General features: G+C 58.2%; 2 protein-coding genes across 3 annotated transcripts in view; one reads left to right on the forward strand and one right to left on the reverse strand.

The window, feature by feature from the left end:
* The first annotated feature begins 254 nt into the window (after positions 1-254).
* LOC308181239 (protein-arginine deiminase type-3-like) lies at positions 255-7,695 on the forward strand. 2 transcript variants are annotated; one of them, XM_080564214.1, is made up of 16 exons: positions 255-615; positions 1,975-2,155; positions 2,226-2,298; positions 2,375-2,436; positions 2,511-2,628; positions 2,715-2,840; positions 3,123-3,301; positions 3,383-3,486; positions 3,563-3,674; positions 3,762-3,869; positions 4,224-4,372; positions 4,453-4,597; positions 4,680-4,773; positions 4,858-4,937; positions 5,253-5,381; positions 5,474-7,695. In XM_080564214.1, the coding sequence occupies exons 1-16, from the start codon at positions 524-526 to the stop codon at positions 5,705-5,707; spliced, it is 1,986 nt and encodes a 661-aa protein (XP_080420340.1). In that variant the 5' UTR covers positions 255-523; the 3' UTR covers positions 5,708-7,695. The 2 variants fall into 2 exon arrangements, with proteins under 2 accessions (XP_080420340.1, XP_080420341.1); XM_080564215.1 differs by having other exon boundaries at positions 256-615; positions 2,012-2,155.
* Positions 6,739-17,362, reverse strand: part of RCC2 (regulator of chromosome condensation 2) — an 11,923-nt gene continuing 1,299 nt past the window's right edge. The window contains 14 exon segments of the mRNA XM_080564219.1: positions 6,739-8,488; positions 8,788-8,865; positions 8,997-9,069; positions 9,172-9,277; positions 9,402-9,582; positions 10,608-10,774; positions 11,029-11,143; positions 11,593-11,681; positions 11,772-11,903; positions 12,008-12,151; positions 12,265-12,358; positions 14,823-15,050; positions 15,052-15,200; positions 17,161-17,234. Coding sequence (XP_080420345.1) covers positions 8,384-8,488; positions 8,788-8,865; positions 8,997-9,069; positions 9,172-9,277; positions 9,402-9,582; positions 10,608-10,774; positions 11,029-11,143; positions 11,593-11,681; positions 11,772-11,903; positions 12,008-12,151; positions 12,265-12,358; positions 14,823-15,050; positions 15,052-15,200; positions 17,161-17,234 — 1,735 coding nt within the window. The 3' untranslated portion in view covers positions 6,739-8,383.

A 17,362-nucleotide genomic window follows, 5' to 3' on the forward strand; every position in this document is an offset into this window, starting at 1 on the left:
CTAATGCAGGTGACGTCCCGGCTGCCATCCCGTGCAATGGATGGGCAAAGCGCCGAGGTTGCACCCAAAAAAAGAAACATTAAAGCAGTTTTGTTGTTTTTTTCCCAGCTGGGAAAACAAAACCTTTCATTGTTGTCTGTGCGAGGAGCCCTGGGAGGAGCGTGTCACGGCGGCACCGGGAAATAAAACCCCTCTGAGCCCTGTGCTGGCAAGCCACCAGCTCAGCTCTGGTGTCACACTGAATATTTTATGGCGTGGGGTTCTCCAGGGTGGCAGCGTTTCTTTGTTATGTTGGGGAAAAAAAGCACCGTTTGGGAGAAAGCAGAGGCTGGGGGCGTTCTCGGGGTGCGTTCCCCTGCCGCTGATTCATGCTTTGTCCCCGGAAAGCTCAGCAGTGCGCACCCAGCTGACAGCCCAGAGGTGGGATCAGGCCAGGCTTTGGTTAATCCCCTCCCCGCGGCCAGGCTTTATAATCCCCTCGTGCCGCCCATCACAGCACCCAAGGGTGCCCGGTGCCGCCGGCATGGCCCAGCAGCGCCGTGTCCACCTCTGCACCCAGCGCCCCACCAGCACCGTCTGCGTGCTGGGCACCGAGCTCTCCCTCGACGTCCTGGGGTAAGTGGCCACGGTGTCCAAAAACCTGCTTTTGGCTTTTTTTTCCACCTCCTCCTGGAGGAATTAAAGGCTGGATTAGGTGAGGAGAGGGTAAAAATAGCGGTGGGTGGGCTGAGACGAGGGAAGCAATGCTGCTGCGCCTGGTGGGCTCCCCAGGGGGTCTCAGCATCTGAAGGAAGGGGATCGCACCCACTGGTGCTCGCTGTAGGATGGGATTGCACCCACCAGTGCCCGTGGCGGCTGCACGGTGCTCGGGATGCAAAGGGGGAGTTTGCAAACACCAAGGAGAAAGAGCTTTTGGGTGCAAAAACCCCCAGGGAGCTCCAGGCGGTGCATCTGGCTGCACTTCTCTTCCTCACTTGAGCAGCCCATGCCAGGGGCTCCTGCGTCCTCTGATCAGGGTGAAGTAGAATTATTCCCCTGTTCAGGGGAATCCAGAGAGTTAAACCGTGGAGGCGCTGCTTACTGGGGCGTTACCTCCAGCCATCCGTGTGTTTTACCAGCTTTGCTGGCCCCAGCCCAGTTTCAAGTTCTTTCCAGCAGCAAGTTTTGCTTTTTTTATTTTCCAGCTTGGTTCGGTTCTGCTTTTTCTATTGCTTTGTGCTTCTCCACGCTGCCCAAAACACGGTTGCTGACCCATGGGCACCAGCAGCAGCAGGAGGAGGGGGTTCTCCCCCCTCCTCACAGCACCTCAGCAGGTCCCTGCGGATGGATCCTGCCCCGGCCATGTCCTCTGCCCTGGCACGAGCGATGCAGGCTGCAGCCTGCCTGGCCGCCGGCACTTCCCTCCGGCCCCATCTTGGTTCTTGCAACTGTCATGGCTCTGCTTCTCTCTGACGGGGACATATTTGCTGCTGCGGGGCAAATTGCAAATGTTTGGGACACCCCATGCAAAAATAATAATAATAAAAATGCTCTGAGTTTTTGTTGCAGCTGAATATAAATGAATATTGCAGCATTGGTGGCATATGGCAGGATTTGACAAAACTGAACGCTGCAGGATCTGTTGCTGTTGCATATTGCAGGTTTTGTTGCATTTGAATATGGCAGCATTCATCACAGTTGACTATTGCAGGACTCGTTGCAGTTTGCAGCGTTTGTTGCAATTGAATATGGCAGGATTTGTCACAGCTGGACACTGCCGGCTTTGGTTCAAGGTTGTAGGACTTGCTGCATTTTGCAGGATTCATTGCAATCAAACATTGCAGGATTTGCTGCACATTGCAAGATTCTTTGCATTCTGCAGGGTTTGTTGCAATCGCACCTTGCAGGACTTGTTACACCTGCACACCCAGCACTGTATCGCTGCAGCAGTGCCCGAAGCACCCCTGTGGCTCTCACTGCTGCGCTCCCCCCCAGGTCGGCGCCCAAAGATGCCGTTGCCTTCCACGTGCAGGGGACGCCGGGCGTGAAGGTCTATGTGGTGCACGAGACGCAGAGCGTGAAGCTGCCCTCCAGCGTCTGCCGCTGGCCCCTGGCCGCCAGCACCGAGGTGCTGCTGACCATGGAGGCGCTCAGCAAGGACGTCGGTGACGAAAAGGTTGGTGCCGGCCATCCAGGAGGATCCGGCCCCTCTCTGGATGACTCTGAGCTCGCCGGCTGTGTTGCAGGTCAGGATTTCCTATTTTGGGGAGGCCAGCGGGGTGCCGGTGGGCAGAGCCATGCTGTACCTCACCTGCGTGGGTAAGTTGGGCTGCTTTGTCCCTAAAACGCGGTGTCACTGCGGCGCCCGCCCCGATGAGCATCCCTGTCCCCGCAGACGTCTCACTGGACGCCGACACCAGCCGCAGCGGGTCGGTGGGCAGGACGATGATGGACAAGGTAATTTGGGACTGCAGCCCCCGACCCCATCGCTGTCCCTGACGGTGTCCTCAGCCCCGCTTTGCTGTCCCCAGGCCACATGGACGTGGGGTCCCGACGGGCACGGCGCCATCCTGCTGGTGAACTGTGACCGCGACGACCCCAAGAGCCGGGTGATGGATAACCGCGACACCGCCGTGCGCTCCTACGAGGGTACCGCCGCACACCTGGCTCGCTTTTTCTGCTTTTCCTTACTTTCCGTGACTTTCCTCCCCAACTTGTCCTCGCTGTCACCCTAGACCTGAAGGACATGTCGCAGATGGTGCTGCGGACGCGTGGTCCCCGCACCATCTTCACCGGCCACCGCCTTGTCCTCCACGTGGATTTCGGCGACGCTGACAAAGTCGGCGTTTTCTACGGCGGCAGTGAGTGCCGGCACCAGGGCGGGGGGCCGCCGTAGTCCCCCGTGTTGATGGGGTGGGGCTAAAATGAGAGCAGACACCTCTCAGTCGCATGCCGGGGGGGGTTGCTTTCGGTGAGGGTGCCGGATGGTGGTGTGCTCGCCGCAAGGCTCCACGTGCATGCCCGATGCCTGGCGCAGTGGCCGCGGGGCGAGCTGCCCCTGTCGCAAGGCTTTAAGCGAAGAAGCGGAGGTGAAACCCTGCAGGTCGAGGGTGGGCGCTCAAGGGCGCGGCTTGTTTCTGCAGACAGCGTCTCGCTGGAGGAGTACAAGCACGTGCTGGGGGGCGAGAAGCTCGCCTATGCCGTGAAGCCCAGCCGGCACCAGGAGGAGAGCATCTTCTTCGTGGAGGGGCTCTCCTTCCCCGACGCCAGCTTTTCAGGGCTGGTGTCCTTCCACGTCACGCTGCTGGAGAGCCCCGAGAAGGTAACGCCATAAATCGGGCTGGGTTTTACACATAAAGGGGGGAGCGATGGCCCATCCTTGTGGCCCCCCCCATCCTTGCAGGGCTTGCTGGAGATACCGATCTTCACGGACACGGTGGTTTTCCGCGTGGCTCCTTGGATCATGACGCCCAACACCCTGGCGCCGCTGGAGGTCTTCGTGTGCAGGTGGGTGGCGGCACGCGGTGGCCGCATCCTGCCCGGCTCCGCCGCATCCCCAGCTCTGTGCCTCTTCGCTTCCCAGTGTGGAGGACAACGAGGACTTTGTGGCGGCCGTCAGCGCCATGGCTGAGGAAGCCAAGTGCCCCGTGACCATCTGCCCGCTGCCGGAGAACCGCAACGACCGCTGGATCCAGGTGGGTGCCCGAGGGGGCTGAGACCCCCCCTGGGGTGCAGCCCTGCAGCTCCACGGGGCTCCCCCCTCTTCTCTGCTGCCTCCACAGGATGAGGTTGAATTTGGCTATGTGCAAGCCCCCCATAAGACGTTCCCTGTGGTCTTCGACTCACCCCGTGACCTAGGGCTGAAGGATTTCCCCGTCAAGAGCATCCTGGTACCCACGGGACGTGTTATCCGTCCACCTACCTTCCTGGCATTAGCGAGGCGTATCGCTGCGCTGAGGCAGGCTGCAAGATGATGATGATGATGATAATAAATCACTAAGGACCAGGGTTTAGTGGTGGGACTCAGTAGGTCAGGTTTGATGGTTGGATGTGATGATCTTGAAGGTCTTTTCCAACCCTGATGAATCTGTGCCTCTGTACTGGATACATCTCTGTTTTTTGCACTTATGGGAAGAGGATTAGCTGGGTCAGCAGGCACATTTGGTAAAGGGGCGTTGTGCTTTGGGGTTTTGGCATCCCTGAGAAAGGCTTTTAAAGTCATCCTTGCTTTTCCCCCCCCCGAGGGCCCTGATTTCGGCTACGTGGCTCGGGACGTGCTGAAGGATGCCTCCAGCCTCGACTCCTTCGGCAACCTGGAGGTCAGCCCGCCGGTGACGGTGGGGGGCAAGGAGTACCCGCTGGGCCGCATCCTGATCGGCAGCAGCTTCCCCAGGTGAGGGGCCGGGTTTTTCGGGGTATGCCGCCGAGAGGTGCCCCTCACCCTGGGGCCGTCACCCCACTCGTGCCCCCCAGGTTCGGCGGCCGGCGGATGGCCAGGGCCGTGCGGGATTTCCTCTTCGCGCAGCGGGTGCAAGCACCCGTGGAGCTCTACTCCGACTGGCTCCACGTCGGACACGTCGATGAGTTCCTCAGCTTCATCCCCGCTCCTGATCGGAAGGTAGGCAGCCCTTCCTTGGGGTGCATTTTGTAGGGTGCAGCCATCACACTGCTGCCCCCAAATCACCCCTCTCCATCCCCAGGGTTTTCGGCTGCTCCTGGCCAGCCCCAGCGCCTGCTACCAACTCTTCAAGGAGAAGCAAGAGCAGGGTTTTGGGGAGGCAGCGATGTTTCAGGGTAGGGAAGCTGGGGGACCCTGCCAGCCCCCCCCATGTGTCCTCCCAGCATGGGGTGAGAGACTGCTCCCCCTCTGTGCTGCAGGACTGCAGGCGGTGCCCAAGCCAACCATCAACGAGATCCTGGCTAACGAAGTGCTCCGGAAATTCAACAGCTACGTGCAGGTGAGGAAGGGGAGCGGGGAGGTGCTCTGCACCCCTCCCTGGCTGCCCCGCTGTCCCTCTTTTCCCTATCCACCTCCCCATCCCTCTGTCCATCTCCCCATCTCCTTATCCCTCTGTCCATCTCCCCACCTCCCCATCCTTCTGTCCGTCCATCTCTCCCTCTCCCAATCTCCCTGTGTCTACATCCCCATCCCAACCCTGTCCCCCCACTCCCCCGTCCCTCCCTTTCTCCCCACCTACCTCTCGCTCCCACTCCCTGGCCCCCTGAGCCCCCCAGCCCCCCCTGACCCCCTCGCCACCCTCCCTCCCCGGCAGAACTGCATCAGCTGGAACCGGGACATCCTCAAGCGGGAGCTGGGGCTGGCCGAGCAGGACATCATCGACATCCCCCAGCTCTTCCAAGGCAATGAGCAAGCCCGCGCCAACGCGTTTTTCCCTGACATGGTAACAAGGAGCTGCAGGGATGGTTTGGGATGGGGGGGAGGGGGGGCTCGCTGTGAATTTAGGGTTGCATGCTGCCATCCATCCGTCCGCAGGTGAACATGCTGGTGCTGGGCAGGCACCTGGGCATCCCCAAGCCCTTCGGGCCGCTGGTGGCCGGGCAGTGCTGCCTGGAGGAGCGCGTGCGGGCGCTGCTCGAGCCCCTGGGGCTCTCCTGCACCTTCATCAACGACTACTTCTCCTACCACGTCCTCTCCGGAGAGGTCCACTGCGGCACCAACGTCCGCCGCAAGCCCTTCGCCTTCAAGTGGTGGCGCATGGTGCTCTGAGCCACCCTGGCTTTCCTCCTTTTTTCCCCCAAATCCTTCTCCCCATTCCTGCAAGTGCCTTCAGCAGCAGTGGCCCCTCCAGCTCCCTGTTGGAAATAAATCAGGGCTGCGGCTTGCTCCCAGCTTCCTGCCTCTTCCTGGGTGCTCAGGCTTGAAGTTTTGCTGTAAATGGGGTGATTTTTTTTTTTATTTATTATTTTTTTTGTGGTGCTCTTGGCACAATGCTGTGGGCTGACAGCAGGTGACGGGACATTGGCATTGCTCTCCCAGCACAGGAATTAAAGACATATCTAAAGGGTGCAGGGAAAAGAGTTTGGTGGGATTATGCAGTCCTGCTGGAGTGCTGCATGTGGGAAATGGCACGTGCATGTGTGCAAAAAAGGTCCCCATACATGCATGCACAAAAATACACATGCAGGCTCAAAAAATATGCATGAACGCACCAAAAATATGAATGCCTAACACACACACATGCACACAAAATGCATGCACACAAACACCCACGTAGGCACAAAAGGATGGGCACGTATACATGCATGGAAAAAAATGCACAGATGCGTGCACAAAAAATGCGCACGTGGACAAGAGCCCAGACAAAAACACATGCGTGGACAAACACATGCACACAAAGAAATGCATGCACACAAAGAAATGGATGCACACAAAGAAATGCATGCATGCAAAAAACCACACGCGCATGCACATACATGCACGCACTGCTGTTTGCCTGCAAAATCCCAGGGAAATAGTGGGGAGCTGTTTCGGGACAGAGGACCGTGTCAGCAGCAGGATGGTGCCCTCTAACGGCTGTGGATTTGCAATTCTGGGGCAGGGCCCGTGTTGCATTGAGGGGAGGGAAGAGCATCCCCGTCCCTTCTGGTTAAAAAGCCAAAGAAAAAGGGGGCAGGAAGAAAGGTGGGGAGATGCCAGGACAGGGTACTCAGGGGTGCTTCTGCAGGCTGCACTCCCTGCTCCCAGCCAAACATTTGGGACTGGGGTATGCGTCGGGGCCGAGGAGCAGAGCCGAGGGGTGTACACAATGACGTTGTTTATTTAAACATTTACTCCAAGAAATATAAAAAAAAACATGAAGAAGACAATTACAGCACTAAACCAGGAACTTGTCGTCTCACCTAAAAGGAACGTTGCTCCGAGAGCCTCGTGGTTTATTATTATTTTATTCTTCCAGCCTCCTCCTTCGCTCGCCCGCTGCCAGGACACGGCGGCACATGGGGGAGAACATTACCAGGAGCATCGATTCAAGCCTCATATATTTTAAAAGCAGGACAAGCCCAAATTGCTTTTGGGGGGTGAAAGTGGGGGTTTTGCTGTTTTTTCCAGCCCTATCATGACAGCGTCCGCAGCATCCCCTCGTGCCCACTTGGGGTAGGCAGCTGATGGTGATGACCCTGAAATATTCATTGCAGGTAGAAAAAACTGGGGGATAAGGCTAGAAAAGCCCCGTCGTGGGGTGCTGCATGCACCCACCTCCTCACCACCTATTTTCGGAAGGGCTGGGTGCTTGCAGCAAATGCTAGTATTGCTCAAGAAAACAGAATATCCAACTTCTCCGCCCTGCTGCTCTCCCTGTCCTGGAAGTTTTGACTCTAACACACCAAAACAAACCCCAAAATAAACCCCAAAGCAAACATAAAGAACCCCCTTTTAATTCTTTTTTTCCATAAAGTACTGCAAAATTCCCCGCAGGGCCACGTGGCGCACCGCCAGCGACCTGCCAGGGAGAGTGGAAAGGAATTTAAAAAAATCAAAATAAACCCTAAAAACTAAAAAATAAAATAAAATAATAATAAAAAAAACACCCTTGGGTTTTGTGGAGGCAGAGCCGGGCTCTGCGTATAAAGGCACCTCGTTTCTCCAGCACAGTGCACAGCGTTGCCTGAGGAGGGGCTTTTGGCAGATACCAGGCAGTGGAAATAATAATAATAATAAAAATAATAATAATTAACAAAAAAAAAAAAAAGGGAAAAGCTTGCACGACGCTTCAGGGCCCGCTCTTCATACCTGAGATCGCCCTGGGATGGGCAGCGGGGGGGGCTTGGGGGGCGCGAAAGCGGGGGGCAGGCGGCTTGGGGGCATCCAGCCCCCAAATGATGCAGGGCTGGGGAGAGGACCCGCTTTGTCCCCCGAGAGTGAGGGACAAGAGGCTTGTCCCTAAATCCCCCTGGGAAAAAGGGATGCTGGGGATCAGAACCTCACAATCACAGTACCCAGAGTGGAGGCTGCTTGGGAGAAATGCCAAAAAAAATGCAATACTGCGGGGCAAAAAGGCATTTTGCGGTGTTTTGCTTGAGTTTTGCTCTGAGCCCGCAGCTGGGTGCTTGTGGGGAAATTTGTGGCTAGGAAAAGGAAAAATAATAGTAAAAAAAAAAGGACACCTGTTCAGGTGAACCCGGCACCTTCCTTTCTGTGCGAAACAGCAGAGAAAAGAGAAAAAAAAATAACAAAACCAAACCAACAAAACAACAGTGAAAAAGCCTGGATGTGCCAAAAGGTCCTGCTAGGGTCGGGATGGGAACTCAAACAGCCACGGGGGAAGGTCTTGGCCGTGGTGGTGAGGGAAAAACCCAACGCTTTGGAAATTGTAGGAGAACAGGTAGTTAAAACCGCGGATCGCTTGGAAAACCGGGGCGGGCGGCTCGGCTGCCCCCCGGCCCCTCAGAGGGTGCGGGGGTTGTACTCGGGCAGCTTGCGCAGCTTCTCCTTCTCGGCGTCGCTCTCGTCACGGGCGATCACCAGCGAGTGGGCATAGCCCATGGCCACCTGGGGGCAGAAGGGGAAACTGAGGCAAAAGCATTTCCCGCTGACTTGGAACCCCCGTTCTTTACACGGGGCCGTGCTTGAGGAGCGTCCCATGGGTGGCAGCACCCAGTGGGTAGGCACAGCCCGTGGGTGGCAGCATCGCAGGGGTGGCAGCAGTTGGGAGCATTACACGGGTGGGAACAACCCAAGGGTGGCACTATCCCACGGTTTGGTAGCCCAAGGGTGACTGCATCTCAAGGGTGACAGCGTCTCATGGGTTGGAAGAACCCAAGGGTGCACGTATTTGGGTCCCTGCTCACCTGCTCCGTGTAGATCCCATCCAAGGTCTTCACCTCTTGGGCAGCCGTCGATGACTTGGGCTTGTGGTCCCCGTAGCCCTGCAAAACACAAGCATGCCCCTAAATAATCAGCTGGGGGGGGGGTGGGACGGACACACAACACCCAGAGCCCCTGCACCAAATGATTTGGGGGGAGGGATGGGTAAATCTGGGTGCTGGTCAGTCCTTACCAGCTCTCCGAAGGTGGGAGATGGCCCCCAGCTGATGGTGCTCTCATCCGCCGCCACGATGATGCTGCTCTTCCTACAGTGGGGTGCAAGGCAGTGACCCCCGGTCCCAGCAACGCCCCCCTCCCAGCACGCCAAACACCAGGAAAAGGAGATTTGGGGGGGGTCCACCACTCACCCACAAGCCAGGCTGCGGATCTTCCAGCCGCACAGATCCTGCACGGCTTTGGGGTACATGGTGGACTCGCGGGAGGTGTTGGTGGCGCCCCAGAAAAACAAGCCGCCTGCAAGCCATGAAAACACACGGTCAGGTCCGTGCCTCCCGCCTCGAGCATCCCCACGGCGATGTAAATAACGGCAGATTTGCTTGAATAGGCCAAAATTAGGGGCTTGGGGTGTGCCACCCACCCGTTTCGCTGACGGCGAAGGAGCAGGTGTAGCCGGCGTAGATCTGCGCAGCCCCGCGGCCTGGGAAGTCGAAGAGCTTGACCAGCCGCGGCACCATCTCGTCCTTTTGCTCCGCGTGGCCCAGCCGCCCGTAGCCGCCGAAGCCCCAGGAGAAAACACGCTTCTGCGAGTCCAGGACGAGCTGGGGACGGAGGGACACCCGCGGTGAGCCGGGCAGCTCGGCGCAGGGAAAGCTGCAGCGACTGCACGCACTGCAGCGCGCACTGCAACGCCTGCTGCAAGCGTCACCCTTAAACACACGCTGCAGTTCTCTATCCTTAAATACACCCTGCCAGACTGTGAGCTTGCTCACACTGCAACTATTTATTCTTGAATGCGCACTGTAAATTCTCTGTCCTTGAGTGCACGCTGCAAATCTGTCCTCGAATGCATGCCACAAGTATTTCCTCCTAACCCACCCTGCAAATCTGTCCTTAAGTGAACGTCACAGATCTCTATCCATAAATGCGTGCTGCAAGTACTCATCCTTAAACGCACCCTGTGAATCTCTATCTGTAAATGCACGTTGCAAATATTTATCTTTTTAAATGCACCCTGCAAATCTCTGTCCTTAAATGCCTGCTGTAACTATTTATCCTTAAATGTGCACTGCATTTCCTCCTAAATGCATGCTGCAAATCTGTATCCATAAATGAACACTGCAAATACTTATCCTTAAGTGCATGCTGCAAACCGTTATTCTTAAATGCATGGTGAAAGAACTTTTCCTTAAACGCAGGCTGCAAAAATTTATCCGTAAATGTACCCTGCATAAAATCTCTGTCCATAAATGCACGCCGCAAACTTTTTATCCCTAAAAGCACACCGCAAACTTGTTATCCCTAAATGCATGCTGCAAATAGTAAGAGTGGGCAACTGCAGGTCACAGCTGGGTTTGCTGAGGGGATGTGTGGGTACAGAGGCCTGAATCTTCGATTGGCACCCCAGCCTTTGTCCACTCCTTCCTGCTCCTCCCCAGCACCAAAAAAGCCAAAGGCATGGGCTTAGCCACAGCTTCGTAAGACAGACTGAAGCAGGGGGAAACAGCAGGAAGGGATGGATTTTTTTTGCCGCAATAACAAATTTGCAAAAAAAAAAAAGGATGTGGTGATGAAAAGCAAAGCCCTCGGTGCGAAAACCCAAAGGATCCTGTTCCTGACTCCTCACCGTGTGGTTGGCCCCGCACGCCACGTCCCGCACCACCACGTTGGGGACGGGCAGGATCTGCCCATCTTTGGTCTTCTCGATGAAGATGGCCACGCGGCGCGGCACCAGCTCGCAGTCGTACTCGATCCGCTGCGCGCGGGCGATGAACTTCCCATCTGAGTTGTGCCCTGTGCAGGGACACCGCGTTACAAAGCCACCCCCTCTCCGCTTGCAAACCCTTCACGTTTTTAGGTTTGCACCCCACTTCGGGATTTACTTTTGCTGGCGTTACAGGGGAGCAGCGCGGCGCAGGTCGCGCTTTGCTGCTGCACCAGCTCCATTTCACCATTTCACAGATGGGAAAAGGGAGGCAGAGAAACCCCCCCACCCCCCCACATCATAGCTCAAACCTTTAAAAAAAGGCCCCAGAATATTACCGTACCCAGCTGCCCATACTCAGGGCACCCAAAGGAGTAGAGGTTTCCTTTGCAGTCCATGATCATGCTGAATTCGGCCCCGCAGGCCATTTTGGTGATGGGCTGCCCATTGTACATGATCTGCAGAAGCACAAAGGGGATACAAAAAAAGTCAAGAAAAAGGCAAAAAGCTGAATTTCCTGCGGGAGGAAACATCTCCGGGAGCTCACCCCCACCCCAGCTTCTTTTCTTTGGCCACCAGTTTTCACCTCCAGGAAGATCCAGACCTAAAGCCCCAGGTTTTCACCTGAAAAAGGGAACCAGACAACCCCCAGGGTAGAGGTTTGGGCTGGTGGGCATGGGGAAACCCCCAAACCCTTCAACATTTGTATCAAATTTTTGAAAAATGTTTTTTTTTCCACGTTGTGCTTTGTCCACCCAATTTCAAAGCCAGCTGCATCTTCAATAGGAATGCCCTGACACCCTACAGGGGTTTGGGCTGTGCTAGGGGCTTTTTCAACGAAAAACCAAAAATGTGGTGTTTTTCACCCCTCAAAAAAAGGGGAAAGCATCGAGAGGAGTGGATTTACCTGTGTAGGGCTTGGAACAGCATCCGTCTGGTTGCCAAGCCCCAGCTGCCCCATTTTATTCTCCCCAAAGGCGAACACGGAGCCACTCTCTGCGAGCCACGAAGAGGGAAAAAAGTCAAATTAGGGGAAAACGCGGCCGTTTTAGGGCATTTTGCAGGAAGCGGGAACTTCTCCCATACCTGTGAGAGCCAGCGTGTGGTTCCGGCCGCACGCTGCCAGCACGATGGCCTCGCTGCCCAGCACCTCGATGAGCTTGGGGGCTTCCACGCGCTTGGTGTCCCCGTGGCCCAGCTGCCCCTTCTCGTTGCGACCTAGCGAGAACGAGCGGTTTTGGGGGCTGCAAACCGGGAGGACGAAGCCCCCCGGCGTTGCACCGCCTGGTTTTGCATCGTTTTTGTCGGGGGGCTTCGCTCACCCCAGCTCCAGAGCTTGCCCTCGGCGGTGATGAGGAGGCTGTGAGCCGCGCATGGTCCCGACACCACGCTCCGCACCTGAATACCTGAGAGACACCCATACCTGTGTGGCCCCCACAGGTTCTGGCCCAGGTTCCGATATGCAGCTGGCGGAAAAAAGGCAAGAAAAGAGGGCGCACGGCATTAAATGCTGCTTTGGGGCTGCTCTGCGCCAGCTTCGGCGCTGCACACGCGGGCCGCAGCAGCGCGCTTCGCTCACCTTGCTGCTTAGGCACTTCTTTGCGGCCGATCAAGTCCCAGTTGGTGGCTCCGAAGATCAGGAGCTGCCCTCGGCACTTGGAGCCCTCGAGTTTCTGCAACGGGCAGGGAGAATTCATCAGCCTTCCCGCGGCCACCTCGATCTCGTGGGGATTTTTTGCATGCGGGGTAGGGCGAGTCTACAGAACATCCCAGCTTGCAGGTGCTCTCCCATTCATTCCTTATTTTGCACCCAAGCTTGCAATCAAAACTGCATTTCTGAGCTAAATGGTAAGGGGACGAGGGAGATTTTTTGCAATTTGACATTAAAGCCCCCGCCGCACCCCCAGAAGGGAACAGAAGCAAAACGCTCCCCTTTCTTGGCTCCCCCTCCTTGCCCACTGGCAAATGGGTCGGAAACGCGGGGTTTTGCTCTTTGCAGGAAGGAGCAGGGAGCTGCACAACGCCCAGCGCTGGTTAATTAGTAATTACGTTTTATCCCCATCTAAAAGGATGCCGCGACACTAGGCAAAGCCGCAAAGAGGAGAGCACGTGCAGCATGAGCTGTCTGCAGGGGGTGGGGGGCAAAGGGTTAATCTTCCAGGTTCAGTGCAAAAAAAAAAGTGGATTATTTTTGCAAAAAAAAAAAAAAAAAGCTGCTGCCAGCTTGCCTCCCCATGCGTGGGGTGGGAAGGAAAATAGGCAGGGCCGCAAAAGGAACAAGAAAATCAGCGTGGCTTAAAACCACTCGTTTAAACCCACCCGGCTCCGGTCTCGCACCGATTTTTGCAATTTCTGCTTTTTGCAGCAAACGAAGTTAGAGGGAGCTATAAACGGCAGGAAAAGCACAGGGCGTGGGGACGGACAGACGGGTGGATGCGGGGTGTAAAAGCACCTCAGGGTTTGCAGCCGGGGGGGGGGGGGGGTCCTAGGAAGGCCCCCACCAAAATAAAGGGGGGCTGCCTGGGGCGCATGCGTGGAGCCGCCTGCCCGGGGCGGCCGCGCGGGAACCTCAAAGCGCGTGCTCAGCTGCGTCTGCCCGCCCGGGGAACCCCCAAAATGAGGCGGAAAAGGGGAAAAAAGGGAGCGGAGCAGCGTGCTTGAAATGCAACGGCAGGCTGGAAGGGGGTGCAGAAGTGGGGGGGCACCGCACGTGCACGCACCCCCACGTTGCACATGGGATTTCTCACCGCTGCGCTGGGTTAAAAATTCCCCAAATGGGTCAACTCTGACAAAACAACCCAAAAGCTATTTTTGGACTTCCCTTTGGCACGAATTAGGACAAAGGAGGGGGGGCTCCTGGTGCTGGAAAAAAAAGGGGGAACCTGCACCCCGCCCGCTGGCACACATTAGGGGTGCAATCTGAGGATGGGAGCTGGGGGGCAATTTAGGGGATGCAAATAGGATGCAGCCTTCGGGGGGGCAATGAAGTGATTTTGATAAGGGGGGGCAAGCTGCAAGCAGACGTCAAGGGGTACAATAAAGGGGGGGTGACTTTAGGGGTGCAAAACACATTTAAGGGGTGCAAAACACATTTAAGGGGTGCAATCTCGGGCAGTGATTTGGGGATGCAGGCAAGGGGGCGATTGGGAGGCGCAGTAAAGGGGATGGGATCTGGGGGATGCATTTAAGGGGTACAATTTGGGGATATTTCCTAGCGGGGGTGCGGTGGGGGCATGCAATGTCTTAGGGGGTGCATTAAAAGGGGTGCAATGAAGGGATGCATTAAAGGGGTGCAACGGGGTGAGTGGGGCCCGTTAAAGGGGTGCACGGGGGATGTGATGGGTGTGCAGTGAGGGGGTGCAGTGAAGGGGTGCAACTGGGGGGGCGCATTAGGGGCTGCAAGGCGGGTGTGCAACGGGGGACACCGAGGGGTGCCAGGAGGGGGGGGGGCCAAAAAGGGGGTGTAAACCGAGGGGGTGCATTACGGGGTGCCACGGAGGGGAGCGTGAACGGGTGCAGCGGGGGGGGTGTCCAAAGAGGGTGCAGTTTAGGGGGGTGCAACAGGGAGGTGCAAAGATGGGGTGCAGACAGTACACTGGGGGGGTGACGGGAGTGCAAGGGGGGGGGTGCGACGGGCGCATTAGGGGGGTGCAACGTAGGGGTGCAAAGGGTGCATAAGGGGATGCAATGCAGGGTGCAAAGGCGGGGTTGATTGGGGGGTGCAAAGGGGGGGTCCTTTAGGGGGCACAAAGAGAGGGTGCATTAGGTGCCAACGGGGGGGGCAGAGGAGCAAAGGGGGGTGCACTGGGGGCACAAAGGGGGGGTACAAAAGGGGTGGGGGTGCATTGAGGGTGCAAAGGGGGGGTACAAAGGGGGGGTGTTAAGGGGGTACGAAGAGGGGGGTGCAAAGGGGGGGTGTTAAGGGGGGTGCAAAGAGGGGGTGCAAAGGTGGGGTGCAAAGGGGGGGGTGCAAAGGGGGGGGTGCAAAGGGGGGGTGCAAAGGGGGGGTGCAAAGGGGGGGTGCACTGAGGGGGTGCTGGGGGGGGTTCTAGGGGGACGCGGCGGGTACGAAGGGGGGGTCAGGAAGGGGGTGCCCAGCGGGGAGCAGGGGGGGGGCCCCTCCCGCGCCCCGCTCACGATGCGCTCCTTGCTGTGCTCGGGCTCGCAGATGACCACGGCCTGGCCCCGCGCCGCCCCGCCGGGCCCCGGACCCCCGACGTTGGCTCCCGAGCCGGGCCCCCCGGGCCTGCCGGGCCGCCTCCCGCCGGGGCTCCCGTCCCGGGGCCGCCGCTCGCGGGGCGCCTCCTCCTCGCTGCTGCCGCCGCCGCTGCTGCCGCCGCCGCCGGCCTCCTCCTCCTCCTCCTCCACCTCCTCCTCCTCCTCCTCCTCCGCCGCGCTCCGGCCGCGGCCGCCGCCTCCCTCCTCCCGCCGCCGCCGCCGCCGCCGCCCCGGGCCGCCGCCTGCCGGGGCCCGGCTCCCAGGGCGGCCCCGCCGCCTTCCTCCGGGGCATGGCGCCTGCCGAGGGAGCGCCGCCGTCACCCGCCGAGCGCCGCCGCCGGCCCGGCCCGGCCCCCCCCCCCCCCCCCTCCAACCTCCCCCCCCCCCAGCCCCGGCCCGGCCCAGCCCCCCCCGGCTCCTCGCCCCCCCCCCCCCAAGGTCTCGGCGGCCGCCACAAAGCGGGGAGAGACGGCCCCGGGCCCGCCGGGGGGATCCCCCCCCCCCCCCGGAATGGGGCTGGGGGAGGTTTGGGGGGGGGCGTAAGGGGATGGGGGGGGGGTAAAGGGGGTGGGGGGGTGCGAAGGGGTGACTTGTGAATGGGGGGTGCAAGGGGGGGCGGTAAAAGGGGGTGCAAAGGGGGCGACTTGGAAAGGGGGGGTGGTAAAAAGGGGGGGTGCAAAGGGGCGGTTTGCAAAAGGGGGGGTTGCAAATGGGGTGCAAAGGGGGGTGGTAAAAGGGGGGTGGTAAAAAGGGGGGGTGCAAAGGGGCGACTTGCAAAGGGGGGGTGGTAAAAGGGGGGGTGCAAAGGAGCGATTTGCAAAAGGGGGGGTTGCAAATGGGGCGCATAGGGGCGATTTGCAAAGGGGGGTGGTAAAAAGGGGGGTGGAAAGGGGCGACTTGCAAAGGGGGGGCTTGCAAATGGGGTGCAAAAGGGGGGGTGGTAAAAGGGGGGGTGGTAAAAAGGGGGGGGTGCAAAGGGGCGATTTGCAAAAGGGGGGGTTGCAAGTGGGGTGCAAAAGGGCGACTTGCAAGGGGGGGGTTGCAAACGGGGTGCAAAGGGGGCGATTTGCAAAGGGGGGGTTGCAAGTGGGGTGCAAAGGGGTGATTTGCAAAGGGAGGGGTGCAAAGGAGCGATTTGCCAAGGGGGGGTTGTAAAACGGGGGTGGTAAAAGGGGGGGGGGTGCAAAGGGGGCGATTTGCAAAAGAGGGGGTTGTAAATGGGGTGCATAGGGGCGATTTGCAAAGGGGGGTGCAAAGGGGGGGTGGTAAAAAGGGGGGGTGCAAAGGGGGGGGTGGTAAAAGGCGGGGTGCAAAGGAGCGATTTACAAAAGGGGGGGTTGCAAACGGGGTGCAATGGGAGGTGCAACTGGAGGGGGGTGGGGTTGCAAAACGGGGCGAAGCAAAGCAGCGATTTGTAAAGGGGGGGGGTTGCAAACGGGGGGTACAAAGGAGAGATTTGCAAAGGGGGGGGTTGCAAAAAGGGGGGGGGGGGCGCAAAGGAGCGATTAGCGACGATGGAGGTTGAAAAAGGGGGGGGGGGGGGTTGCAAAGGAGCGATTGGAAAGGATCGTTTGTAAGGGGGGGGGGGGTTCGCACCCCCCCAGGTTACAGTACCGGAGCTGCGGGTGGAAAGAAAGAAAATAATAAAAGCCGCCCCCCCCCCCCCCCCCCAATGAAAAGGGCCCAGAGACAAAAAGCCCCCCCCGGTCCCCCGAGGAAAGCGGAGGGGAGCAGTGCCCCGCTGGGGGGGGGGCAGCGGGACCCCCCCCCCTCCTCGTCCCCCCCCCCCCCCCAACCTGCTCTCGGGGGGGCCCCGCTTGTGCCGCTGCCTCCAGCCCTTTTCGGCTACTTGGCTGCTACTTTTGGGGGGGGGAGTTGGTTTTTTTTTTTTTGTTTTGTTTTGTTTTTTGCTTGCGGCCAGGTCGGGGGGGGGGGGGGGGGGGAATTTTATAGGAGGGGTGCAAAAAAAAAAAAAAATTCAAGCGGGGGCCCCGGGTCGAGCAGTTCGGGCCGCCCCACCCCCCCCCCCCCCCCCGGTGGCTCCGTCTCTTCCCCTCCGTCTGCCCCTGCTTTTTTTTTTTTTTATTGATTTTGAACAATGGGATCTCTGTCTGTCTCCCATTAAACCACGTGGATCCGCCTTCCTTCCTTCTCTTTTTTTTTTTTTTTTAGCCCCCCCCCCTCCCCTCCTCCTCCTCCCGAGCCCCCCCAACTTCGTGCCGCCCCCCCCCCCCCCCCCACGGCACGATTGCAAAACCTGGTTCAGGGCGAAGGGTGCAGCATAAAGAAAGCACCAAGTCGGGGCCTTTGCAATATTTTTGGTGGTGTTTCCTGTTGCAGAAAAAGGAGGTTGTGTTTTTTTTTTTTTTTTTTTTTTTTCCTCCCTTTCCTCCCCTAGCGCCCACCCACCAGATGCACTTAAAATGTAAATATGAGCCGCCAGAACAAATGCTACGATA

The sequence above is a fragment of the Anser brachyrhynchus genome (genome assembly GCF_964034855.1).
Source record: "Anser brachyrhynchus genome assembly, chromosome: 21".
NCBI lineage: Eukaryota > Metazoa > Chordata > Aves > Anseriformes > Anatidae > Anser > Anser brachyrhynchus.